Source organism: Anabas testudineus, chromosome 10 (genome assembly GCF_900324465.2).
Source record: "Anabas testudineus chromosome 10, fAnaTes1.2, whole genome shotgun sequence".
NCBI lineage: Eukaryota > Metazoa > Chordata > Actinopteri > Anabantiformes > Anabantidae > Anabas > Anabas testudineus.
Window position 1 is genome coordinate 19,972,840 of NC_046619.1, and position 27,792 is coordinate 20,000,631.

At 38.1% G+C, this 27,792-nt stretch overlaps 2 protein-coding genes across 2 annotated transcripts; one reads left to right on the forward strand and one right to left on the reverse strand.

Annotated features, from left to right (window-relative positions):
- Nucleotides 1–2,298: 2,298 nt before the first annotated feature.
- On the forward strand, nucleotides 2,299–3,695 carry fgfbp1a (fibroblast growth factor binding protein 1a). Its single transcript, XM_026358197.1, has 2 exons — nucleotides 2,299–2,351; nucleotides 3,044–3,695. The coding sequence occupies exon 2, from the start codon at nucleotides 3,063–3,065 to the stop codon at nucleotides 3,693–3,695; it is 633 nt and encodes a 210-aa protein (XP_026213982.1). The 5' UTR covers nucleotides 2,299–2,351; nucleotides 3,044–3,062.
- Nucleotides 3,696–7,126: 3,431 nt separating this feature from the next.
- anxa5a (annexin A5a) lies at nucleotides 7,127–27,699 on the reverse strand. The gene is made up of 12 exons (XM_026358432.1): nucleotides 27,475–27,699; nucleotides 19,293–19,377; nucleotides 16,680–16,774; nucleotides 14,888–15,001; nucleotides 12,876–12,966; nucleotides 11,793–11,872; nucleotides 11,419–11,469; nucleotides 10,471–10,564; nucleotides 9,406–9,501; nucleotides 9,211–9,269; nucleotides 8,670–8,792; nucleotides 7,127–7,318 (listed from the first exon to the last, which is right to left on the reverse strand). Exons 1-12 carry the CDS (start codon nucleotides 27,697–27,699, stop codon nucleotides 7,259–7,261), a joined length of 1,173 nt encoding a protein of 390 aa, XP_026214217.1. The 3' UTR covers nucleotides 7,127–7,258.
- Nucleotides 27,700–27,792: the final 93 nt, after the last annotated feature.

Here is a 27,792-nt window from a genome sequence, read left to right on the forward strand (position 1 = left end):
GTGAATGAGCAAGGTGAGCAGCAGCACTCAGCCTCTATGTTAACAAACAGCTGTTATGTGTTAAATCTATGCGTAATCCACAAGGAACATTTGCTTGAAGCATTCATTTGCAAAATTCACATTGTTTTTCTCTTTGCTCAAAATTCAACGGATGCACATAATTTTCTACTACGTATGCACCCACAGTCGCTCTGTTTTATTCACAGATTAACAATTGTGATGAAGATAACGTTAGAAGTCTGATTAAAGCAGCCCTCGGGGGGAAATCCAAGACCAGCTGTTTGTTCGTCTGCAGAGGAAAAACTGTAGCACAACAAGACATCATTACTTTTTGTTAACTTGAAATTATATTATATATGTTGAGAAGTACTGAGGTTTGAAGTTTGGTTTAAAATTGCAGTAATGTCTTCGATAATATATTTGACAAAAACAAATAATGAATGTGAAAATGTTTAATATATAAATAAACAGTATTCTCAGTTCCTCTGACTTGTTCATTTGTTTACATTTAATCATTTAGCAGACGCTTTTATTTAAGGGACAAGGCAGGATAGGCGTGAGGAGGAACCTTACTGGATGTAGGCCACAGCTGGGATTCAAACATCGCAATTATACAACCACACTATTCAGTCACTTCAGAACAAGTAAGGTGGATGAAAACAGGTCAATAATCACAGTCCAGGGTGGAATGACAACAGATATATGACAATAAATTGTCAGTTCCCCCCCTCTTACAGAGGAGGGAGGAATTGTAAAGATTGATGATGCTGCAGATGTTATTTGCAGATGTGGTCTGTCGTCATTGAGGACTCTGGGACCTGGCTTCTTATTCACAGGAACTAGGCCCAGCTTTTTCCACCCAAGAGGAACTAACTCCAGATGCAGGCTGAGGTTGAAGATGTGTTTGAGAACATCACATGGCTGAGGAGCACGAGCTTTCAGAACCCTGTGCCGATTCCACCTGGCCCTGCAGCCTCTGTGGAGTGAAGCCTGTTCAGCTCCCTCCTCACCGGATCTGCTGAGATGGACATCACGTGGGTGGGGGCTGAGTTATGTAGGGGAGGGACTGAGGAGCCTGCAGTGAAGTGGGTTCTGAGGGTTAACTGTATTGATACTAACAGAAATAACATTGAAACCAGCAGCAATGTAGGTGTATTATATGATATTATATAGTATAATAATAATAATAATAATAATAATAATAATAATAATAATAATAATAATAACAATAACAATAACAATAATAATAATCATCATCATCATCATCATCATCATCATCATCATCATCATCATCATCATCATCATCATATCGTGTTTGTATTTCCAGACTGTAGGAATCTCCTGCTGAAACATGTTTGGCCATTAGATGTCACTGTTGCTCTAGTTTCACAGACTTTCATGTTTTCTCAGTCTGATTTTCTCCTGCAGGAACATGTGGTTTGTTTCAAGATATGTTGAGCATGTTTTACTTTTTACTACCAGATGAGCTTCAAAGTTATTGTTCTAACTTCTATAATAATAAAAATAATAAAACTGTGCAGGTGGCATGTCAGACTGGGCTTTAAATTTATACCTGAATGCACCAAAGCTTCCCCAAAATGAATACTAACAAAACAAAAAGTGATTGTTTTGTTTCTGATTCATGCTTTTAATCACAGCAGGTTGGATTCTGTAGGGGAAAAAAAACTGCAGCAAGGACGCTCACCTCATAACAAGAAAAGAGGAACACATGACACCCATTTTAAAAACTTTGGACTGAGTTATTTTTTAAATTAATCAGTGGATTTTAACTTAAATACATTTTTTACTTAATAATAAATAATTCTTTATGAACCACTAAGATCTGTACTTTGTTTTAGCACCTATTGTACATTTAAATCCGTTTTCCAAAGTATTTGATGTTTTTTCAGTAGAATTATCCTTTATCTAAACAGTATGATTAATGTACTTTATGGTTTCTGTACTTTATGTTGTGCATTTAGTTAAATTGTTTTTAGTATTTTTGATTGCGTGTGAGTAAAAATATTTAATAATAATCTTTTATTTTTCTGTAATGTACTTTGAATTTCTACTGTATATAAATAAAGTACCAATGCCTTCTTTTAGTTTTGCACACATAATATCCCTAATGAGTTCCTGTTGCTGGGTTACTAAGCTGAACTTATGAACTCTCTGTGTGTGTGTGTGTGTGTGTGTGTGTGTGTGTGTGTGTGTGTGTGTGTGTGTGTGTGTGTGTGTGTGTAAGGCAGGGCTGATTGTGCAGCAGCATGCTGTAGCTGTAGCTGTAGGTGAAGGAGGCTCAGCTCTCAGGTGTCAGGACTGCAAACTCAAGTTTACTTTGAAAGGTTCAGGTAAGTCACTACGTTGTTAGTAGTAGTAGAATATAGTCCTACTTCACTAAACCTACTTACTTGCTAAAATATTACTTTAATGTTCCACTTGTGCACGTTATTGGTCGTTATTAAATGAACTGTACATGTAAAACACGTCAGACTCATATATCCAGTGTTTAAAGTACATAAAACGTTCTCCATAAAATAATTTATTATATGCAAAAGTACAACGTGGAACATTTTGGTGACAATGCTTTTGGATATTTACTGAAGTAACATCTTGAATGGAGAATGCTGAGCACTTATTCCTGTGTGTGTGCTTATTGCAGTACTGTGCTGTGCTACTTTTTTTTATACTTTTACACTCACTACTATTATCCCTTTGTCTTTAATCATAGATTTAAGGTTTTAATTTACAGCTCTAACTTTCTACTAGCCATTGTTTATTCTTATTTAAACTTAATTTTAACATATTTTATTCCATAATTATATGTATATGCAATTATATTATATTTGACATTTTGTGTTACGATCATATCCTGTCTGAATACATTTTTCTTGGCTTTCTTATGTAAAGTCCTTTAAAATGCCCGTTTGTTTCAAAGCCCCTGGCTCATTACACCAACTCGGCGATGACAAAGATTGCTTTTATAAAGATAATGTAAAGGATTTATGGTCCGATATCTAAATCCTAATTTATCCTCTTGCAGGGTCTTTTGTGTTGGTTTCATGGCTTTCCTCACCAACGTCACCATCCTGCTGGTTCTGGCTTGCATTTCCCATCAGATGATGTTGGGCAGCTGTCAGAAAGGTAACGGACGCAGGGGGCGAGGGGTGGACAGAGGACAACACAAGGACAGAGCAGGTCTAAAGGTGGGCCGCCAACAGAAGTCTGTCTCTGGTCAACCCATCAAAGGGAAACTGGTCACTAAAGACAAGTCTCACTGTACCTGGGCTGCAACAGGTGAGGATCTCTTCATCCTTGGTGTCACCTGCAAGAAGGGGGACAGGACCTTCAGCTGCGATTACGTGGCCAAACCAGCCGTCTGTCCCCAGTACGCCTCAAACGTCAAACTTTACTGGAAGCAAATCGCAAGAGCCCTGAAGAAGCAAAAGAATTTGTGCCTGGACAGTAATGAGCTGGTCCGGACAGGTATGTGCAGAGGAGCCGCGAGAGATGCTCATTTTAGACTCCGTAATGCACAGAGGAAGACGGCTCAGCCTCATCCTCCAACTCCTGCAGCCACAGCAGAAAAACCCTGTCAACACAAAAACAAGAAGCTTGCAGAGGAGTACTGCAACGACTCCTGGTCGAGCTTTTGCACATTCTTTTTCACCATGGTGCAGGATTATGATTGTTGAAACAGACCCTGAAGAAAAACCTGCCTCACGTAGAAATGCTTCATACTGTAGATGTAGAATAGGTTGATTTTATATAACACGTGAATTATTTCTACTGTTCATAAACTAAACACATTATTCTTTCCTAAAAACACTGTTAAAGCATATTTTCTCCAGAGCATATTTGTTCATGTAAGCTAATTTAAAGGCATTCGTTTCCTGTCGAACTCATTAAAAATGACTTTTTTCTTTAATCAGCAGGAGCAGCCTGTCCTCTCCTTATTAAACAATGCAATTCAAAACGAAAGCCTGTTCTGTCTTTCCCAAACGTGGGTGTGCATTCCCACTGAAGTCATTTACTGGGAGATCAGATGTTTGAGCATTTGGGTATTTACTCAGTAATTTAACCAGAGGGAGTGAGATTTGTAGAAGCCTGTAGCCTGCATATTTTGGCACAGACAAGCCTGCGAATCCACATTCTCAGTGTGAAACCATAAAAACCTCACATGTTCAGCTTTCAACATCCAAGTCAATGCGCAGCAGAGGATCAGAATATATTGACAAGTAAAACATATTTTAGATTGAATTAAAGATTTTAGAATTACATTTTGCATTAATGCAACAACGATGTCAAAATTTTAGGAAATGCATCTGATTCTGTCAGTGCAGTTAAAGCTGTTTTAATACTAACATTCTCTGCTTTGTCTAAAATCCTTAATCAGTATTTCTCTCATGTCAATATCATCAAACCAACACCACCACTACAATCGTACACGTCTTTAAACACAGCTGGTCGTTTGTGATGTAGGGACGCACTTACAGTTTGATGACATGCTGCTCAGGGTCTTATGGAGGAGGAATTAACTTAATGGAATTAAAAAACTGGTTTTCTTTTTTTTTTTTCTTGGTGATTTGTGTTTCATCGCCTGCTGGAACATAACACATCACCCACAGCTGAAATCCATCAAGCTCAGACACTCAGCAGGATGCATTCTGGGTCATGTAGGAAATTCCTTATTGGTAGTTAAAGCAGACTGAAGCAGTGTGGCTGTAACAAAACAGTATAGTACAGGGCAGTCACAAAAAAATTATATTTAAGGAGACAGTAAAACAGCAGCTGCTGGAAACACATGATTTTTATTCAGCTCGTAAAAAGTAATGCAGAAGAATATTAAAGCTCAGTAAAACAGGTCCCCTAAAAACCTTAAAACCCACAAGAACACCTGTCCACTCTTTATGTAAACACACAACTTAAAGACTAAATAAAATGTTCAAAGCTGTTGAACCTGGTTTCACATTAGAGATCAACTTTCCTTTCTAATGCAAACAAATAACAGAAATTATAATGACTGAGGAGATAAAGAGCTCATTATCAGTAATGTCATAAATTGCACTTTATAAATAGTGATTCTCGGATCAGCAGGTTTAACCCAGAACCATTTATTGACCCACAAATGTTCTTACTCTGCTCTCTCAGAACAGTAACCGAGCCCACTGTAAGACATTAAATGAAATTCTGTCCATCACAGCAAGCAGACAATAGGGGTCACTGATGCACCGTGATGCTGTAGCACACTTTAGATAAAAGCATCAAGGAAAGGGTTTATGTTCTGTTGTGTTTGCAGCTTGTGATTTATTTTTATCACTGGTTTCCTACACTCAGGTTTACCATTCTCAGAACATTTAAAGTCATTAATTTCTTTTCTTCATGTTGCTGGATCGATCTATCTAAAGATAATTACAAGGTTACATTTTCAGAACAACAACTATAATTTGATTAATTCTCTGCTCTTATAATCACCGTAGAAGCCGATTGATTTAATAAGTTGTGCCTGGTTATCTCCAGTCTCCAATTTGTCCAAACAGGTCAATTTAAAAGTGAAAAACCGAGCATTCAATGTTTCTACCAACAACACAAATTGGACAAATGCTGCATACATAAATAAAAACCTATTCTTCCCCAATCTTCTGCTTCATTGTATGAATTTAGAAAGTGAAAGGATTTTCTTGGCTTTCCACACCACCCTGACTTTCAAATTTCTACTTCACTCTTGTTACATAAAAGACACACACTCCTCCCCACTGGCACTGGCAGCAGACATAAACTGGTTTGTGGCACTGTCCAATTTGGACACAACTCCTGGACTGGAAAGAAACGTGGTGCTGTTATCTGCTGTGTCGAGCAGCAGACGTTTAGGGATGGTTCAGTTTGGTGACACCACCTCTCAGCTGTAGAGGAACTGTGTGATAAAAATGTTTCCACTTGTCTTTTTACTTGTTGCGCCAACGTGTCCTTGCTGAGTGGACTGTGGATGGTCTAGACTTATGGGTGGCCTGACTGCCGGTGGCTCCTGATTGGCTGAGCGCTGTGGGACTTGTGGGTCAAACAGAAAGTGGGGAGAACACACCCCAGCACTGCAGATATTAAGGAGATTTGGCACAGTGTGTATGTGTGTGTGAGGTCCAGATTATGCATGAATGCCTTTGTATATGTGTGTTAATGGGAATTTGGTTCATAAAGAGCTTTACCTAAGATTGGGGAATTAAGGAAACCCCACAAATATTGCATTGTCTGGACCGAGCAACTGACCAAAACCTCATGCAGCAGATTCTCTGGCTGCAGCGTAAACTGACAAACGTCTTCCAAATAGAGATGAGGAATAACCAAACTACAGCTGAGAATCAGCAGAAATAAAAGAAGTTATGTAACTGAGCTGAACTGGAAAAAAATGCGACTTCACCTTTGTAAAGTGGAGAATGAAATGTGACAGTGAAGGCTTGTTTACAGCAGCTGTTTCCTGCAGTGGAAATGAGCATCCAGCACAGACCACAGGTGATATATAACACACGGAGAGCTCGCAGCCACAGGCCATACGAGCACTGAGTCGCTCTCACTGATAAACAACTGGTTTAACCACCCAAACTGGAGACATATCATGAATAGTGTATGTTGTAGGACAGTTCAGATCTAAGATATTAAACATGCAAGTTCAGAAATCTACATTTAAAAGCATGGTCTGCACATAGTTGGTCCAGTGTGTGTTTATCCATGTAAACCTTATATCTCCCTCCTCACGTCCCCATGTTGAAGTCAAATTATGTTTGAACTTTGCTGCCACCCTGTGGTACAAATCCATCAAAGTACAGTCACTTCCAATCTACTGATCTATATGTCTGACAGCTTTTCGTGCAGAAAGACACAGAATCTGTAGAAGTGTTTATAGGAGTCGATATGTGTCTAATAGTGTCCATTATTTATTGATCGCCACAGTGCAACTGAAGTCCGCATCACCTCATTTGTAATTAATGAGAGCAGGAGCGATGTCAACATGTAGAGTTTAATAATTCAGCAGCAGTATTGTATTTTCTAAGATGCATTTAACACTCGCTGTGACACATAACTACTGACGTTATGTGGAAATATGACTCAAGCGGAACCGTCTATATAAAATTATCCAAACATCAAACATAGCACACATTGTGTTTTATATTAAAATCACAACTGCATCTGATAAGTGGGTAATTCACACTAATTCAATCAATAGCAAACAAAAGTTCAGTGCTGCTCAACACATCTTCGAACTTTAGTCATTCCCACCACAAAGGTAGAGTAAAGCCTTCTGGTAGTCTCCAGCCGTGTCCTCCTGCAAAGACAACCCAACACATAATCAAGAATTTATTATAACTTTACTGTACTTACTGTGTGACTGTATTCAGAGCACATACTGTATACTGACTCTGTTATTTCCACTTATTGATAATTCCTGTTTCATTTATTACAATAACATGTCCCATGTCATGAATTTCCACACCTTTGTCCTCAGTTTATTGCATCTCAGCATCACTGTGCAACTACAAAATAAGGATGTACAAAATAAGAAAAATTAACTAAAAATAGTCACTTTAACTCAGTGAAAACAACCCAACTCGATTTCATTGATGCCACCACAAACCTGCGATGTTCTATGAATGTACTCATCATAAGGTGACACATGTACTGACAAACGTGCTGTGACTCAGTGTCTCAGTTGCAGTGTTTGCTAAGATCCTACACACACATTATGAGGAGACAGAAATTGGTGAAAAAATGTTTTTCACAGGAGACATTTCGTCTTGGGTCTTGTGGGAATGAGGGAAGTGATGGGAATGTTTCCCATGTGCACAACTTGTGAGTGTTCACATCAGCCAACAAGACAGTTGCAGGACTGCACTGATCACGTATTAAATAACACTTTGTACTGACAATAGCCAGTTGCTCCTCTTGGTAACTCACATGCTGGTATTATAACAGAAATGCACAGATGTTGCATTAAAAATGGCTCCAGTCCATTTGGAGGTGCCAGAGCACCATGACAGTGACCAAACATGATGAGAAACATGTAATAAAAGGACCATTAAAAGCTATTTCTCATGTTATTAGTGATAAATGTGTTTTAATAAGTTAAAATGTGCCCTGTGAGAATGGTTTATTATTCTGAAAACTCATGAAACTGACATGAAATTGGGTCAAATGCGGTAATTTGACATAATACTTGCTATAATCCCCTCTACTAAAACTGTAAAAATACTGTATTAGTTCACCCACATAATTTACTGCCTTTTACTTCATTATCTGATAATGTCATATTTATCTATTCAGCATCTGAGATTGTCCTGGAGGATGGAAATAACTAGTCACTGTAGGAACATCTGGCTCCAGGAGAATAGATTAATTCAGCTTCAGCAGTGAAAAGCTGAGAAGCAGTCTGAACGTGGCATTTAAAGTTAATCGCTTATCTCCACTCCATCACTGCACTGACATGAATGGTGCATAAGCAGCACAGTGCACCCAGCTGGTGCTTTAAAGACACGCTGAGGATGTTCAGCAGGACATCAGGAGAGAAAAATCATCTCACTGCAGTTTTTTTACTCTAAAATATTCAAGGTTTCACAAAAAGCACAAAGTGAATGTGAAGAAATACTGAGGAAGGTAATTATAGATTTACTGAGCAGTACCTGGATGGTGGTGTAAAGAGACGCCCCGTACTTCTTTTTGAAACAGGCTCTGATGTCCAACATGTCCACTTCACTTCTCGACACCATGATCCTCATCAGGGTGTTGTCGTCGGTTCCAGCGCGCTAAACAGAAACAAACTCAGTAGCTGGAGTTAACGAGGTACAGACCAGAGGCACAGACTCTGTGTTCTAAAAACTACAGCTTCAGTTTAAATTGAGTTAACTGTGTTATATTAAGGAACAAATGTAAACAACACGTTTTAAAGACTTTTATTAGCAAATAAATCAATCTCAATATCTTTGCAAAACTGACTACATTATATGATGTGATATTCAGTCTGTAGTTTTTAAAAATGGAAATAAAAAGCTGTATTTCTAAATAATGTTCCTTTAAGGACCCACCAGGACTAAACCTGCATCAGTTAAACAAACATGTTCCGTGTTTTTCTGTTAGAACTCTTTGTGTAATTCTTGTTTTATATTCTCTGTCCTGGATGTCTCATTTAATTTATATTACAGTAAAGTAGACGCTGACACCTACCCTCATAGATTTATACAGGCCTTCAGCAAAGTATTCTGGGACACTCCTGATACATTTCACTGTGGAGAAATAAAACACAATCTATGTAAAACTTTGTCATTTTAATCTGATGTTATACTGACATGGATTTTTATTGTCTGTTATACTTTGCTGTATTTCATTCTAAGTAACATCCTATTAAATCACTGATCTTACCCACAGCCTCCAGTAAATTCTCCAGATTCCCAGTGGTCTCGCCTGTAATGCTGTCCTCTATATCAGAGCCAGACAGCTTCTTGTAGGCATCAAACACTACAGATAACAAAACAACCACAAATAAACCCACATCTGTATAAATAAAGAAACTTGTGCTCATTATGTGACATTAAATGAAGGTGAATTTTCCAAATTCCACCTATATTTTCTACATTAATGTTGCTTTCACTCCTTGGTTCAGTCTGTGGACAAACAGGAAACTCAAGTATTCATCAGCCACTATAGTGCTATTTGAGGGTTTGGACAAATTAACTACATGATAGTTTTGGTTGTAGTATTTGTTGGTTTTTACATGTACAACTAAACTCTAAGCATAACTACATGTACGTTTTATATGGAATATAATAGCAGCCATGTTGATTAATATAACAATTTCATGGTACATCATCTAATTTGTCTAATTAAATCATTACTACACTTTTTTTGGTTATTTTTCTAGAACTCAGGGCACTTTGTTATGGTTAGAATTAAAAATCTAAAGAAGTCATGTGACTTGTTATAAAGGTTTTAGTGTTGATATCAACAAAATCAGATTTTTAGACCAGGACAATGTTAAGTTTAAATTTCCAGTTGTATCTTTCATAGTTTTCCTGATTTTACTTCATTGTTTTCTAGTTTGCACCCATTTATCATTTTGTTCCCAAACTGGTGATATTGATATTTTTGAACATTATTGAGGCCTTGCTGAGTACCTTGATGCACAGACATTCAATGCCAACTCTTTCTACTGATGTTCCTACCTAGCTCCATGTTTTCTGAGTCTGTTTAATTTTTTAGTGTGTTGTGTGTTTATGTGGGGCCCTGACTGACTAGCTGAACAAACCTCGCCACCTTTTCTCTAACCTCTCTTTTGTGTGTTTCTATGCACAATTTTTCTTTTGTTTTTGTTTTTTTACATTCATTGCTCAGTTTTTACACCTATTATTGTTTCTCTGTCACAACGAACACTGTGCACACCTGACAACACTCAAACACATTGGCACAAACAACCTCTCACACACTCACCTCTTCTGAGATGCTCTGCGCTCCTGTTCCCAAGAATTGTGATGAATTTTTCCTCATCTGTGCCAAGCTTTCCCTCACCAGCAGCATACAAGTCCTGCAATGGCAATTACACACTCACACACGGAAACTTGTGTGCTGACATGACTTAATGGAACACACAGGCCGAGCAGAAATGACAGCGCTGATGTAGGACCGTGTGTTGTGTTATTCTTCTCTGTCAGTTTGTCTGAAATCCTGGATTTCACATCCTGCACCTGTAGAACTGACTCCTCATCAGATGGTCGGAAAATTAGCTCGTAAAATAAATCAATATATATTTAATTGCATAAAACATTCTTTATTTATTTACAGAACACTGCAGCAGTGTTGTTACAGTGTGGTCCAGTAAGACTGGTATCATGAAAACATGACCCCTTAATGTTTATTTATGTCCTAAAGCTCAATATCAGCAGTCAGTAATGGCATATAAGAAACAACATGTTCCAGTCCTGAAGGTTAATAACCTTTAATTAATTTATTTTATTGACTGCTCTACGGAGAAGACCTTTAGACCTTTAGCTTTACTGCACTTTAAAGAGCAGCTCACAAACATGATCAAATCTTTAAAATGACATTTGAAAGGCGATCATGAAACTAAGACATATCTGGAATGGGGTCACCGCACTTACCTGTGGCACAATGTATTTATTTATTCACAATTTAATTTTTAAATATCTGCTCTACAGTATGTTAAATTCAAATTTTCCAGTCTTTATTGCAGTTAAAAGTGACCAGAAAGTTCATGCTTTCAATTCTTTTTCTTTTATTGTACCATAATTTCATAAACTGTGAAGTAGAAACACAAATTTTGTTGATGAAAAAAGTTGACATGAACATTAACATGATGTGTGATAAAGAAAACAATCCTTTCTATCAACTCTTTTCTTGGTCTCTCTGTTTGCTTCTTACCTTGGCGTCCTTCTCTATTTGTCCCTCGTCTACTCCCTGCTCCCTGCTCCCCTTCACAGCCAGACAAAGGTAGAAAGACAGGTTGACAACAGACAAACAGAAAGCAAACGTAAGTCAGCGTGGATGAAAACACTGTGAGCTCAGAGCCTCTTTCAACCAACACAACCCCTGAAGATTCTGTCGAATGCGCCAGAAGCACAGATTACAGACAGATTACATTTCTGTCCGTAAACCAAAACACATTTGAGAAACCAGCTGTGATGCATTCTGCTGCCACCACCACCCGCAACTAAACATCTCATGACTTTGTGTTGGCATCACCAGAGGCTCTCATTATCGGGAAACATAACTCTCTGGAGCAGCCCCATCTCTACCTGCAGCAGGATCACCAGTAGTTTCTGATAGCTCCCTGAGGTGTCACTGCAGATATCTTTCTCCAACTTGCCGCCAAATTCTGCAGGAAGGAAAGGGAGAGGGACAGAAGATTGCTTACGCTTCCTGTCACAATAGTCACTAATGGTTGCAATCGACCCGAGTGGGCTGTCCTTCGTTATGCAGGAGGAACTCCGACAGGAGATATTTGATTAGCAGGATAACAAACAGCTTAGCTTTCTCTTCTGCCCAGATCATTGTCACCTACTATTTTCCATTGTGCTTTGCTGCAATTTTAAGATGGTATTTCAGATACATTATTATATTGAGACATTTAAGTGTTAAGGCAGATGCAGAGTATTCACTACTACATATTATACTGGGAAACCAGTGTGGTTGCAGCATTATGCTTTTAGGTTCTGTGCTGTAAAACCAAACTAGCAGCACAAACACAATCCTCTGGTCTGAAATGTGTAGAAAAAAAAGAAAATGAGGCGAGAGAGGGGACATATGCATTAGTAGATTAGAGTATCTGACACTGTCGCCACCTGTGTGCTCCGGCTAAGTCCACACACATTTACACTTTACATTGTGATCATGTCCCAAAAGTAAAACACATTCTGGGCTCTGGGTTTAAAAATCCGCAACAGAGATAATACAAACTAACCTTGTTTGTTTGTTTGACGCCTCTTTTATTATTTTAGGCTATAGGGGAAATGCTTTTGGACCTTGGTGGGATTTTTTGTGTCAATCCATATTGTTTTCTTGCCAAATTACTTGATTTTTGGGCAAAAGAAAGAAAATAAAACATCTGAAGGTGAAGTAATTTTTAATTTTCAGTCACATCATGCTCTGAGTTTATCAACAGATCAATTTTGCACCACTCTACCAGCCGACTAATTAATGTGATCCATAAAACCAATGCACAGACTCACTTGTAGACACCACAACCAGAAATTCTACAAATTAAAATTTGTTCTCCCCATGAAAATGTGAGCATCAGTTGTTTCATCAAATGAAATGAATCAGAATGAACCATAACCACAGTCAACTTGACTGTCTGCATTTGATGCCAACTAACTCACCTTTCTTGTAAACTTTATTGATTTCTTTTATCTGCTCACAAGTCCTGGAGGCCAGGATCTCAATCAGCACATCGTCATCAGTCCCAGCTCCCTGGGAACCAAACACAAACACAAACTTAACATGATCGTTGCATTTAAAGACTAAATAAGTTAAATATTCTTTTAGAAAATATTAAGAATACTGTAGTAGACAAGTACTTTAGAAGAAGTATAGTTTATGAGCACTGCACAATGAAAGTGTGCAGTTAGGGAATGAATGGGCTGAGCACTAATTAGCTTTGAGATTCACTTCGCTTTGGTGTAATTAACCTCACGGCTAAAAATGTGTGATGTGCTAAACAAATGGAGCAGTAGGTGTAAAGGGAACATCGAGGCCAAGTCCTAAATGTTTTGCCTTCACATTGATTGAACATTTCATTTGCACTAGTAATGGAAATGGAAATGTGTTTAAACAATAATGAGAACAAAAAAAGCACCATTTATAAGTTATAACAGCATCAAAGAGTTTGATTTGAAACATTAGTCCATTTATGAAAATTACGTCATATTAAAGATCATTTTCATTAGAGAACTCATATATTGTCCTGAGTGTTTCTGTAACGTTATAATGCTGCTGCTAGCAGGTCATTTTTGTATTATATTATATTTTATATTATATACAGATGCTGATCTGACCTTAACTAATCACAGTGACAATGAAATCCGCTTCATGCTAAAATTCAATACAAAGAATCTTTTGTAGACGACATTAATTGATTTGTGTCCTTGCCTTTGTTTTCATTCATAGCTGAATGCTAATATTTTGTTTCCACAATAAAGTTCCTAGATCATAAATTGTCTATTTGACTGTTGTAGCTCCTTGGCAACAGAAGAGCTCCAAAACAAGCTGCAACTACCTACACTACACATCATCATGTGAAGTCATATTTCTGGACACCTAAAACATTTAGGTCCAATATTCTCTTTCATTTCAGCTCTGTTCATCCTGCCTGGCTCTTTATATGGTGCTACTGATGATGCACATATTAAATAATAAATATGCTTTAAGTGCCTTTGACACTATAAGTAACAGAGGTGGCAACTCAGTACCACTTCAAAATCTTTAACTCAATCTCATTACTGATTAACTGAAGCTGAAGTACACACTCTAATACATACAGCACAAAAGTGCTCTATTAAGAAAGTAGTGTATTATGACGCTGTTGACAACATTTGAAAGACACTTTATAGTAATTAATCAAACAATAGTGCAAATATCTTGATGTGGAACAAGTTGGAACTAGTTTGCCATCTGTTTTTTTCATACAGATATTAATCTATTAGATGTAGAATCAACTTTGCTTGATTATGTTCATATGTTTATAATTATTTCACAAATCCCAGGTCAGAGTAGGAAGGAAAAGCTGTGTTTTACTGCCCATTTCCATATATCTCAGTCATTACCTCTTGATGCTTTGTATAGACACCTCAACTAGACACTGTGTGCATGTGTGTGGGATGTGGGTCTTACTTCCTTAGTAAGAAAATATCAGCTCTGCACTGAGAGTGGAGTGGGGAGTAGTAGGAACATTAGCTACCTGTTAGTCATTATGATGACAGAAAGTCTGTATGAAGATCCTACTGGGTTATAGAAGGTAGTGGTACAAAGACCTCTTTGTAATGAGTTTACTTCGGGTGATTATAAACCATTTAGTCACGTTTTAAATGTCAAATGTCTCCTGGCAGACATTTCAACTTGTCACTCACGGGTTGAACTAATAGTATGAATAATGGCTGAGTTCCATAGCATGTGCCAGTGCCAGGGTCCTGGTATTATGCATGCTGGTTTATTGGCAAGGTTTGAATAGAAGGGAAGTTTAATCACTGTTATTAGTTTACACCTGTGTTTTACTGATGTGACAAGTTGAAATGTCGGCCATGCGACAGGTTGCTCTGTTCAGTGTTGGAGCAACAGTACAAAAACAGAAAGTTTTGACTAATTTGCATATTATCAGAGGAAAGTCATTAGTTACCTTGAGAGCTTTGTGCAGTTGGGCAGCATCATACGAGGCGGACGGGGTCATCAAGGCCACAATCAGACTCTCAAACAGGCCACCGAGCTCCGATTTCAGTGCACTGACCAAGTCCTGTGGTCAGACAGTGATAAATGACACAGGAAACAAAAACGATGGAAACTGAGTTTGTATAGAATTTTACTTTTACGTGATTTAATTCCTGCAAAGCTTTTATCAGTAATCGAAGTTACAGTTCAAAGCTATAGTCTTTAAATTCATGAACAGTAATGAATGTATTTATAATAGCATCAACAACATCACATCAGCAGAGAGACAGGAAAAAAGTGTCCAATGTAAAAGTATACAGAGAAATGAGAATCTCCATGAGAGGAGAGAAACCTACAGAAACTGTTCAATAATACCCTAAATAACCACGATATCACTGTGTACACACAGTATTACTCACAGATAACTTCATCTACATTGATTTGAGTGCTATGATTCACATATCTGGGCTATGCAGGGAGCACAACCTGATTGGAGTTGATGAAAAGAGCGAGTAATAGCATTTGTCTGATTTGTATACCACCCACAGGATCCTAAAATCCACAGTACTTGGCCCACTAGTCTCCAATATGCAGACAAGAATATTCTCTAACACAAGATCCTTTTATTTATACATATTACATAATCCACCTCCGTTTTACATGTTTCCAATTTCTTGTCTCATTTTCTCATCTGTTAAAAACCAGTCAATTCAAATCCCCATAAAATGTTTGTGAAGAGGCACATTAGAGAACAGAAGAGACAGACTGCGAATGAAACTAACTGAAAGAGACGCAGGAGCACGATCTCCCAATATATATGTCTGTTACAGCACTGGCCTTTAGATTTTATGTTAAATTCCTGGCATCACTTGTGGTCCCAGACATTACTGCAAATGAGCAGTTTTAAGGCAGTGTCTCTTGCAGTTATTACATTTTAGAACGTGATAAAAGCAAATAGACGCATTCAGTGGCTTATTCCTCTAACAGTGAGAGATTTTCACAGCCTACTTTGTGACTTTCCAATGTAAATTTTATCTATCTACCTCCCTTGTCTATTTATACTTCGGGCTACAATTACATTTACCAGAATACTTGACAGAAAGCAAATTAACTTGGTGCTTTCAGTCCAGAGGTGGTCATAAAATAACTTGACAGTGTGATAGAACAGTAAGCGAAGAGGAGCATAAAATGCACTGCACTCTGGAGACTGTAGGAAATTGGACTTCATGCATCCTCTGCGATGACTTTCATGTGTGTGATTGCTGCAATACACAGTGTCAATTCCTGCTCTTTGTTTTTTAATGACAGAAAAGTCTGAGATGAATGTTTAATGTACACTTAGTCTATTGGTTCCCAGTTTAGGAATCTTGATCCTATAAATGTTAATGATAAAATAAACATTTTTATAAATGTTATAAAAAGCTAAAGCTAGCAGTGTTTCCAGCATTGTTTGACATTCACACACAGTAAACACAACACCAATGTGTATCAATCTGTGGCTGAAAAACAGACCTCAATCAAACAAAATTGACTTATTTTGAGTAAAGTTTGCTCAGCTGTTCCAGGATTTAGCTTGTGGCCATTTTAAAAAGTTTTGTCATTAGTAGTAATCAATAGACTTGAGGCCACAGAAAGAGAAATGGTAAAAAAACTAAAATAAAAAAGTCTGCTTCAGAAAAAGTCTATGGAGGACACAGCGGCTGACAGGATTTGTGACCCCCCCATTAATCTGACAGCTAATGTTTCTCAGTGGCTCACCTTACCTTTCCAAAGGCCTTTTTGTACGCTGCCTTAATTTGCTGGCGTTGATCGTTGCTGCGCGCCGTCAGGAGCATGAGGATTGCATCTTCATCCGTACCTGAATCAGAAATCAAAGCAGCATAAACCAGTCTCTGAGCTTCACAACATCCCCACCGGCCTGACAACTACTGACAGCCAGTAATAAAGAGCGAACCTCTTGGATTCAAACAGCTTTTCAGGGAAAAAGACAAACAGGCTGAAGAAATATTAAATTAGTCCAAGGTAATAATGGTACAAAGCCCTGCTGATCTCGAATGACGGCTCTGAATATAGACAGAGGTGAAGTCTGGCCATGATTGTTGTCCTCTGAGTTTTTAGTCACACATGAAATCAAGCGGATGTTTCCTATTTATTCTTATTCTAAGAGCACTAACCTGACAGGAAGAAGATAAAATGGAAAAAGATGCTGGTTATATGTAGGGAAGTATTTGTCGTAATTGTTAATACATAGAGGTCTGCCTGTAGTACATTCATTACTATAGACGTATATGGGCCCATTGATTTACACTAATGACTGCAGGAGGATGTTTCCACTGCAGTGTGAATCTCACGAGAAAAGAAAAGAGGGTCAAAGGTCAAACTAAACCAAATAAACCTGAACATAATTGAGCAAATCTAAAAAAACAAACAAACAAACATGACACACATCATTAATCTGTCAAAATGTTCTGCTCAGATACGCAGCTACGTATCAAAACTATTCCACTTTATTTTAGACCATGGGCAACATGCAGACACTGTGACCAGATAATCCTCCGCAAGTCAGGAGCACTTAATGCTCTATTTCAAGGTAAGTAAAACCCTTCATGGCTTATTTTATTTTTAACCATATTCATGCAAGGAAATGTGTATTCACTTTGCTGTTTTTAATTTTAGGTAAGTATTACTAAATCATTTTTTTAGTGCCTAATATTAGCAGTTTTCATTTTACTGTCACAGTACACCAATTCCAACATGTAGTATTGCTTGTAAAAAAAAAAGTATACATATTATTCATGCTAAGGCATGTATTTAGATAGATCTATTTGCAGCTATTTATTGAGAACAACCATAAAAACCTCAAGGTGCGAATGGAAAAAGTATGTGAAGCCTTTATGAAGCTTATGCTAACACACAGTCAGGTGTTAGCATACGTTAAGATGATAATTTTGAAGGTGTGGACTAGATCTACTTCGACTGTCAAAAAACAATCAAACTTTTTGAATTTGATCCTCACAAGAAGAATATACTTATGTGATCCATGCCTCGCCAAAAGGAGCTTTCAGAGGAGTTACAATAAAGAATTGTTGATTTGCATAAAGCAGAAAAGGGTTAAAAAGGGATTTCAAAGGCTTAGAAATTCCCCGGTCTACAGTTAGACAAACAATCTACAAATGAAGACACCTTAGGACTGAGGCTACTCTACCAAGAGGTGGGCGGACGGTCAACATAACCTCAAGAACACAACAAACACTCATCAATGAGGTAAAGAAACAACCCATAACGTCCCACATGTCACACTGCAAGACAGGGGAACACCAAGCCATGAAGTCAAAGAAACTCTCTGTAAACCACTTCAAACATGTTGGAGTGGTCCCAGGAGCACAGTGGCCTCAATAAATGTGAAATGGAAGAATGCACCTCGGCAGCAGGGACAGGTACAGGACAGATTTGATGAGAACTGAACAAATCCAGGTGTGAGAAGCTTGTGCTGACTTACCTGAGAAGATTCGGAGCTGTGTTTGCTACTAATTAATTAGTAGATTTAAAATATCGTTTTCACTTTGTCTGTATGGTTTATATTGTGTAGACTACTCCCTAAGTACACATACAAAGAACTGTCCGTCCTGTCTTTATTTTTTTTTTTATTATTCTTTGTTTGTTTGGTGGCGGTGCGGTGAGAGCTCATTACTGTGGAGTTTTTGCAGAGCACTTGGCTTATGGCTTAGTACTGTGACATGTTTTTGGAATATTAGTTTCTCCTCTACTTAGACCAAACACGCTGGAAAGGTACAATTATTTCCTGTGTGTTGTCGAAGGATTGCACCTGTTGTTGAGAAGAGAAAATGCCTCCATGACAGCTGTGATTTTATTGTTGGATTTAGAGAATAGACTTAATTTGCACTGTAAAAACGCTGCTGGTTCTAAACGTTACATTATTTAGCAGCACTAATGACATGAGAATGAGACACTCATGAACTGTCACTTGTGGGAGTTTGCAAATAAACTGCTAGTTTAAATGTGGGATGAAGCTGTTGGGGAGTGACTGTGTTATGCAAATGTATAGTTTATTCATCTTTGATGATGTATTGAACTAAACCCTCCAGAGGGCTGAGAAACGTCTGATATCTTTCAAAAGCATGCAGACGTGCAGTTAGTTGGTGACTCTTAATTGCTCCTAAGTGTGAATGTGAGTGTGATGGTTTGTCTCTGTGTGTCAGCCGTTTAATCGACTGGCGACCGGTGGAGCCTGCCTCTCAACAGTTGTTAAGATAATGGAGGGATGAACTTTCACAGTTTTGGGAGGTATGACGTAGATTAAAGTGGAATAAAATCTGCGTGAGAAGTCAAAAGAAGCTCATCTTGAGAAAACTGACCAATTCCCTTCATGGCTTTATTGAGGATCTCTGCATCATGTTTGGCGTTGAAGTGGACAAAAGGTCTAACACTGCCTCTGTATGCCTGTGGGAAGAGAAGAACACAGATAAATGTTTAAAACATTTAAAAAACAAACACTGTAATGCTTCTAACAACATGTTGGCCTGTTGAAGAGGATACACTGTGTTTACATGTGCAAGCTTGTGTGTGTTTTACACAGCTAATACTAATGTTGAGTACGTCATACACACTGGTTTGCTTTCATTTTAAGGCCAATATTGGGCTGTTATTGAGATTTATAGTTTGTCAGTGGTTTTTATTGTTGGCGTAGAACTAAGTGAAACCAATACAAGACCACGCTGCAGTTAAAATCTCATTTTATTTATTTCTAAATTTCTTTAATTATAGCATTTGCAAGAATCAATTAAATAAAAAAGCATTTCATCTGAGAACTTTAGCACTTTGTGTTGCTTCAAATGGTCTTTCATGCAATTCCCTCTGCTGGCAAGAACAAAACTCATTTTCTTTTGTTTAAAAATGTTAAGATATTGAAAATTGGTGTGTCCAAAAATATCGCTAAAGGCAGTCAAAATTCATCTGGGTTTAAATGTTTATCCAAAGTCTGAGGCAGCTGCTAAAAATATGATCTAAATCAAGGATGGCTGCTGCTTGTGTCACGCAGGTAATCGAAAGAAATGCAATGTCTCACTTGTTTTTAACCATATTTCTCTTCAGGGAAAATATAATTTGAAGAAAAAGCTATAAAACATCTGCCTCTGCTGCAGCCCTGTTTCAAACTCAGCACAGGTGGGAGAAGTGAAAGAATATTGTCTCCCAGTCAGGGTTTCTATTTATTATTTCCTATATTGGTCATCTATTTTCACACACAGACTAAACTTGTGTGTGTTATGATGTATTCAAGAGAACAGCCTCTTCCTGCAAAATGAGGATGTTTACTTTGAGGTGTCACAGCCTTGATCCTGCCTGCATGCATCATGAAAGCGAGTTTAAATGTGACAACACAATGTCTCTTTAGAAACAACCGTTTTCTACAAAAGAATTCACATTTGTTACTGACTCAGAACTTCTTGATCCTTCAGTATTTCATGTTTTATCACATTTATTATTGTTCTTCTAATGCACAGTGTTTTGTTCCCAACTCCTCTGTACGACAGTCTCATTTTCTTATAATTTGATAATTTCTCATGGGTACAAATTAATTGTTTCAGACTATCTCGAGGACATGCAGCTCCTCATGTACAGGTGGTATCCATCAGTCAGAGAGTCTGGTGAATCCAGTGAGGAACAATTGTACAAACAAAGCTCACAGAGTAGGAGACATTTAACACAAAACGAGCACATGGTCTGACACCAGGTCCCAAGCTAGTCAACATGTCATGCTAATCTTGGTCTCCTGCTATTGTACTTCATGCATGGTCCCAAAGAGATAAATCCCGCTGACTAATCCCCTGATGTTCCTCTAGCAGCACCAGAGGGTCAAAGTTTTCATAGAGCCAGTTAAATATCTCCACATTTACTAAATGACCAAAACACTCTCTGCTCCATTAACTTGATGAATATATTTAATTTGTGCCCATGAACCAGAATCAACTCCATATTAGATTAACTATTCTCACCAGCCTGTTACACCAAAACTGTGTAAGGTTTTAAATTTAGGACCTCTACTGGAGGTAGGCCACAGCAGGGATTCAAACCCCAGTCCCTCACATGGAGGGTGGAGATGTTACCACTACACTATCCAGCTGTCCAGATGTTCTAACTTTGTGTGGTGCCCCCGTAGTGTTTGTTGAAACATTTGACAGATTTACTCTAAAAATGAAGCGTACACTGAGGTCCTGAGTAAATATGAACAATCAGCCTCAAATGTACATGTTTGTGCACATGTACTAACATGGTTAGTGCTGGTATTAATGCACTAAACTAAGGGGGTGATCATGGTAAACCTGCTTAGCACTAGCATGTTATATTGTGTTAACATGCTGGTGTTAGCAGACAGCTCAGATCACCTCTGAGTGTGAGGCTTCATTTTAGTGTAAATCTGTTTACTGTCACTTACAGAGCGTTGTTTACAAGGTAAATGCTTTATCCCCAAAGTACTGTAGACTGAATTTCAACAACTTAAAAGCAGGAACTCTATGATTTGTTCTCAGTAGTAGACAGACTTTATTGTGTTTTAATATTTACTGTTTTCATTACTCTTAGTGTCAGCAGTGAAGAACTAGGACTAATCTACCATTGTGAACAGAACAGAGACATTAAATCAGGGGTTAAAGCCAATGTTGATCACAAAATGCATTTTTTCTTTTGTCAACTGTTCAAACGGTACAGCAGTCAGCCAAAGTGCCATCAGGGAGGATTGTCTCCCAACTGTCCACTGATGAAATTGTAACCCTGTGAGGATACAATAGACGCTCACACCTGCAGTTTCCATGCACATGGTAATACAATATGGTACAGATTAGACCACCGTCATCGCCTGAAACAGAATTCTTGCCATCACTTTACTCCTTAAATCAACTTATCCTCATCAGACAGTCTCAGGCCTCTCACTGAACTGTGAGGATAAAATAAAATCAAGCGTATCAAATGAAGCTGCTCCTTCTCTTTTCCTGTCGGTGTGACTATACTGCACCAGTTCCACTAATGTTTTACTAATGAGTGCATCTTCGTGCAAAGTCCTTTCAGTGAACTAAGAATAGTCTAGAAGTCAGAGTATGTCATCGCAGCAGGTGCAATGAAGAAATGAGGATTTAATTAAATTTGTGGAAAAAAAGGTAAAGAAAACAAAAGCTGTTGAAAGGCTGGTGCTGGAAGTTAGTTAAGAAGTGTATTGTTAATGACTGATCATGCACTGCAGGTCTCACTGTGACCTTTCAAGAGGAAACTCTCCTCATTACACATTTCTGGTGCTGCGACTAAAACACACAGGTCTCATCATCTTCACAGCATGTCTCATATTTTGAGGGCACTTCATTTAACAATCATGTAAAAAAATAAAAGGAAACACTCACCATCGCTTCACCGATGAAAGACAATAAACTGAAAGAGAGCAGATTAGATGAGTTAGTGTTTAATTATAAATACACTTAAAAATAACAGCTCAACATCTGTGTCACCATCCAGACTGAGGAATTTCTAAATGGTCACTAGTTTCTGTTCTTACCAACAGGTGTGTGTGTCTTTGCTCTCCTCACAGGTGATCTGTGGCTCAGGTAGAAGCTTTTTTTATTTTATATCCCTTAAAACGAAAACTCCTCCTGGCGGTCGTGGCAGCGTCACATGGGAGAGCTGACAGGATACACAGGATACCTCATCTGCATGCAGTGTTGTCTTTCACTTAGCTGTCTTTCAAACAGAAGATTGTGACCTCATGAATAAAAAAAAACAACAAAACAATACAAAAACAAAATGTGACAAGGGGTTAAAAGTTTCCAAAACAGCCTGAGGTCACCAGGTAACTGTTTTTATTGTGGGTGGATTTCATTTCTCAGGAACTGATTAAGCTTCCAAGCTGTGTTTCTCATATATTAAATTGCACTTAATGAAAGAAAAATCCACAGGGGAAAATGTAAAATACAATCCCTACAGGTTTTTAGTTTATTGCAAATGATAATTCTAGATCAAAGTGAGTGAGGATAAAACCTAAAGGGAAGACTCATCTGAACAGAGATAAAATGTAAAATATTTACTTCCCAAAATGTTTTAATTAATATGTAAAAAATCCTTATGATGTGTTTAAATCAATCAAAAAAGTATTTTGATCATTCACTTATTAAAGTCCAGTGTTAAAACTGTTAAAGAAAAAGTGCTATTATTAGTAAAATGTACCTGAAGAATCAAAATTAAAAGTAACAAAGCATTTATAGCTGTGTTATTACTAACTTATACACATGTAAGTGGCATTTTACTGTTGTAATGTGTTTATTTTAAGTATTTTAGATAATGTTTAGATAATGTTAATAATCTTAACATGTCAATATTCCCTTTTTAATATGAGTGTAAAGTACAAACAAAACAAACTAATCATGTTCATGTCATGAGTTAGATTTCATTGCAATTTTTAATTAGGCTTCATTCCCTTTATGTTTCATGCTTGACATTTCTGATGACATGTTATCCAGGTAGTCAATCTGAGGTAAATGCGTGTTAAGGCAATCAGGAGGACACACGGGAGATGCTTAATGTCTGATAAGAGCGGGGGGATCAGCCGAGCGAAGCGCCAAGCTGCAGCTCACATAGCATCATTGCTGTCCTCGTCGCTGCAAACCTTAATTAAAGTGAGCACTTGTGAACACCATCTTGGAGGTGATCAGGTTACAGAAGCTTGCTATTTCATCTAAAAGCCTCCCAGACTGACACTGAGCCAATTTCCTTTCATCACAAACAAACAAGCTTATGGCAGCTTATAATTTACCTATCAGATCAAATGGACATTTTTGTGTTTAAAACCAACAGCACCAGATTGGGTTAAGTAATAATATTAAAATACTTAATGCAGCAATTAATTCTATCGTGAAATATTTTTAAGTATATTTTATTTCAAACTGAAAATGTCTTAATGTTTTTTCAAAGGTCAGACATATTTCCTTTTTTTAAAACCTTTACTCTTGATCAACAACACAACCGCATTCTTCGATAGGAAATAATGTTAAATTTCAGCTTTTTGTTGAAAAAGAGAAAACATTACTGTTAAATGTGGCTTTTACCATGGCAGCAAATGGCTTTCTGTGGCTGAAGTCCAATTTAAGGAAGCACTTAGAAAAGGTCCACTTGCTGACGGAATCAGACTCTAGACACTAAAAAGCAAACAGTTGTGTCTCCATGCAACAGGAAGTTGTGGAGCAGTAAAAGTTGGAGTTGCAACCTCAGTTGTTGTGATCAAGCATCAATATGACTAGAAATGCCTCATGCATAGGGCATATCCGGTAGTATTAATACAGTATTTTAACTGGAATTTAATAATTCTACTTTACATTGTTTGACTAAAGACCAAGGGAATGTCTATTTGTTGCTGCTATTAGCTATGAAAGCTAATAGCAGGCTGTTTCAAGAAATACGTGCTTCTTGACACTGTTACAAAAGGTTCTCACACAAATGAAAGAAAGCAAACACAGCTTCCACGTGTTGCCATGTTCCACAGTATAAACCACGTCAGTGATCCTGCAAACTGCTGCTTTCACTTTCTACTATCACCTCCTGAGTTGCCAGTTTCAAATGTGAGATCTTCATTCAGGAGCCGACTGCCCAGGGTCACCCTGGTGTACAGAGCTGCAGACAGCTCAATTTGTCAGGTGCTGACTGACAGACAATAAGCTCTGTTATCAGTCAAAGGGCCTCCCCAGCCACCGCTGATCAGGTCTGTTTGCTGTCCTGCTCTATGCGTGGGCCATGTGTTATCAAAAGCATACTGCACCATTTCACCATAACAAATATTATCTGGCCTAATGGATCCTCCGGGAGCGTCCACACATCACGTTGTAATATCGTAGGCAGTTTTATGAGACTGTGAGTGAGAAAGACATCTGCCTCGCTTTTGTTATGAACCACGTCGAGTAGTTTCAGGCTGAGCAGCTTTATGACTGACATGACAACAAACCATAGGAGTCCCATTGTAGCCATTTAAACTGGCACTGCTTACCGTCAGAAGGCATTAATTCAAAACATGACAATGAAATTCACAATACCAACATTAACTACGTGGAGTTTTACTAATTACTGTCTTTAGACTACATTCATAGTACTCTAAAGACTACAGTAGTCCAGTAGATTATAGTTTGAATCATGTATTGATGAGTGAGTGTTAGATGAGAAGATTTACTATTACTACACTACCACTGGGACCAGAGCTAAAAGGTATAGCTTAACTACTTAAAGACTGGAAACAGTGGGAGCTAGGTATTTGTCTAAGTTTCACTCTAACATAATCATCTCCTGGCTTCAGCTTCATAATTATATTTAACAGACAAGTATGAGGGTGGCAAGGCGTGATTGAATATACATTATTTAATTCATAAAATGCTAATTTTAATAATGTTGCTGCCACAAAAAGAGCAAGCTGTCTTAAAAACGTATTTTCTTCTCTTGCTCAGAGGTGTAGTTAACCTCGATTTATATTTAATTATCTCCAGGCAGGTGATTTAATGTTCTTCCCAGAAAATAGATTTAAAAATAAGGTAAGACAGACTCATCATTTCTGTAGTCACATTCTTTATCCTACCCTGCACCACATCTCATCAGGTGTTTTGATCTTTTCTCAACCACAACCTCCCTTTCTTCTGGCTGTGGGATAAGCCCTGCAGGGAGCTACAGTACCGGTCACTGCTGCTTCTTTTCATGTTTGGATTTATTTATATGTGTATATCAGAAGAATTTTTATTTCTGTACATGTTCTGCATTCAAATACTTTACTGTTTGTTGGGAGAGCAGCATGGTGGTGAGGTCACTACAGACAATTTTCAGTTCAGCAACTAAGATGGAAAACATGCAGTCACGTTGTCAGACTTCATTAATCTACAGTACAGGTCTCTTGCTGAAGGGAGCAAACACTGTTATTAGATTGAAATAACCTGTGGGCGAACCTGTTCCCTTAAGATTCACTGGTTTGAAATAAGTGTTTTTAAGATAGTCTGTTAAAAGTATCTTGAGAGAAAATGTTTACAGAAATAATTCAGCATTTGGTAAAACATGCTTAATCACTCAGAGTTTGCAGAGTGATTTCAGAATGACATCAGACCACATCAGCTTTAGCACAAGTGTGCTGCTGATTTAATTTTAAACGAGTAAAAAATAATTCAGACACTTTGCTGTGTCATTCCATATTGTGGACAGGTGCATCCTGTTGGCTTTAATTACCCCCGAGAGTTAAGGACTTGACGGGAATTGAAATTGATTGGAGATACATTAGCAAGGCAGACACACCTTATAAGATTGCACAAGTCATGCCAAGTGGCAGGGAAAGGGAGGCTGCTTAGGACTGAGGAAAGCCTGCTCCAGCACAGACTTAAACCCCCATGGAACATCATGGAGAGACCTGGAGATGGCAGTTCTCAGACAATCCCCATCCAATCTGACAGACTTAAGACTGTGAGCTATAATTGCTGTGAAAGAGCCTTCAACAAATACTGGATTAAGGTCTCTGCACTTGTGTATGACAATATTTATGTTTTTTTTGCAATGGATCAAAACAAAGTTCGCCATCAATGCTTTGTGAAACCTTTATTATGTCTGTGTTGTTAGTTGGCTTCAGACAGAGCCAGGCTGGAAGTTTCCCTAATTTTTCAGTCTTTACTCTAGTGAAATGAACAGATAATGGGTGTTACCAAGCGTTTCATCTAAGCCCTGAAGAAAACCTTAAAATGTATTAAGCAAATTACAGAAAATGGGAAGAAGCAGCTAATGGATTCTTCCTCTACATAAACTTGCCACTGTTTACACCCTCTTCCTGAGCAATACTGAGGCATGACGTGGAAGCACCCTGTGTGTTGTGTTGTGCTGCTAGATTAGAAAATCAACAGTCGAGGGTTCAACTAATGACCCAGGCTGTGTAGCGTAACCACTTATAAATAGAAATAGCTTAGATATATCAAACAGCAATAAGCCCGTGGGCTCTTGCAGTTGATATTAGCCTTTTGCCTCAAGGGTTTCATTTACTTTGTCTCCTGACAAAGGCATATTCTCAATCCTTATCGGGCCAATTCACCAATGAGATGAGAGGAGTGCAAATTGCCCTCCTGAATGCATTGCTTTAATCTGCATGAATCGAAATGCAGATTTAATCTCGGTTTGAGCTTTTTCCTCTACAATCCAGATGTTTGAGCTCAGCTGTGCACATTAATTGCAGAGATTAAAAACGTAGCTGTTACATAGGATTAACACATTTTACTTACTAAGAAGAACATTGATAAGAGTGTTTCATGCTTTTTTAAAGAATAATCCTGTGGCAACATAACAAGCTATTTAAAGAATAGACAGTGCTTTCTATAAACAAGAGAATGAGCTTTTATTAATTTGTGAAGCAACATTAGCACTTTAGTCCAAAACAAATCAAATCATTTTTTTAAAGTGATTCTCTTACATGAATCTACAAAGGCACATTCAAGCACTCCAACAAGTCTCAGTCCTGGCAGTGTTTTGGCAGATTTGTCCCATTTTTCACAGCACGTGCTGAATCCTCTTTTCAAAGGAAGGCTGTCTGAATGAGCGACTGGGCTGCAGCGTGGATTTTGCCACAGAGTTCCTCAGCTGATTGAGAAGCATCCAAAGAAGAAGGAGCATGAGCACCAGGAGCCCAAGGAACAGCCCCACATACAAGCTCAGGTTCCAGCCCCATCCCAAAGCCAAAGGCAGCGAGGTGGACGCCACCAGAAATTTTCTGGGGGCAGGCATGGGGCTGGGCAGCAACCCGCCCTCCCCTGACCTTCCAAAGAGATGCTCTTTTCCTACACTCAGGGGTTAGGTAGATGTTGTGCTGCAACTGTG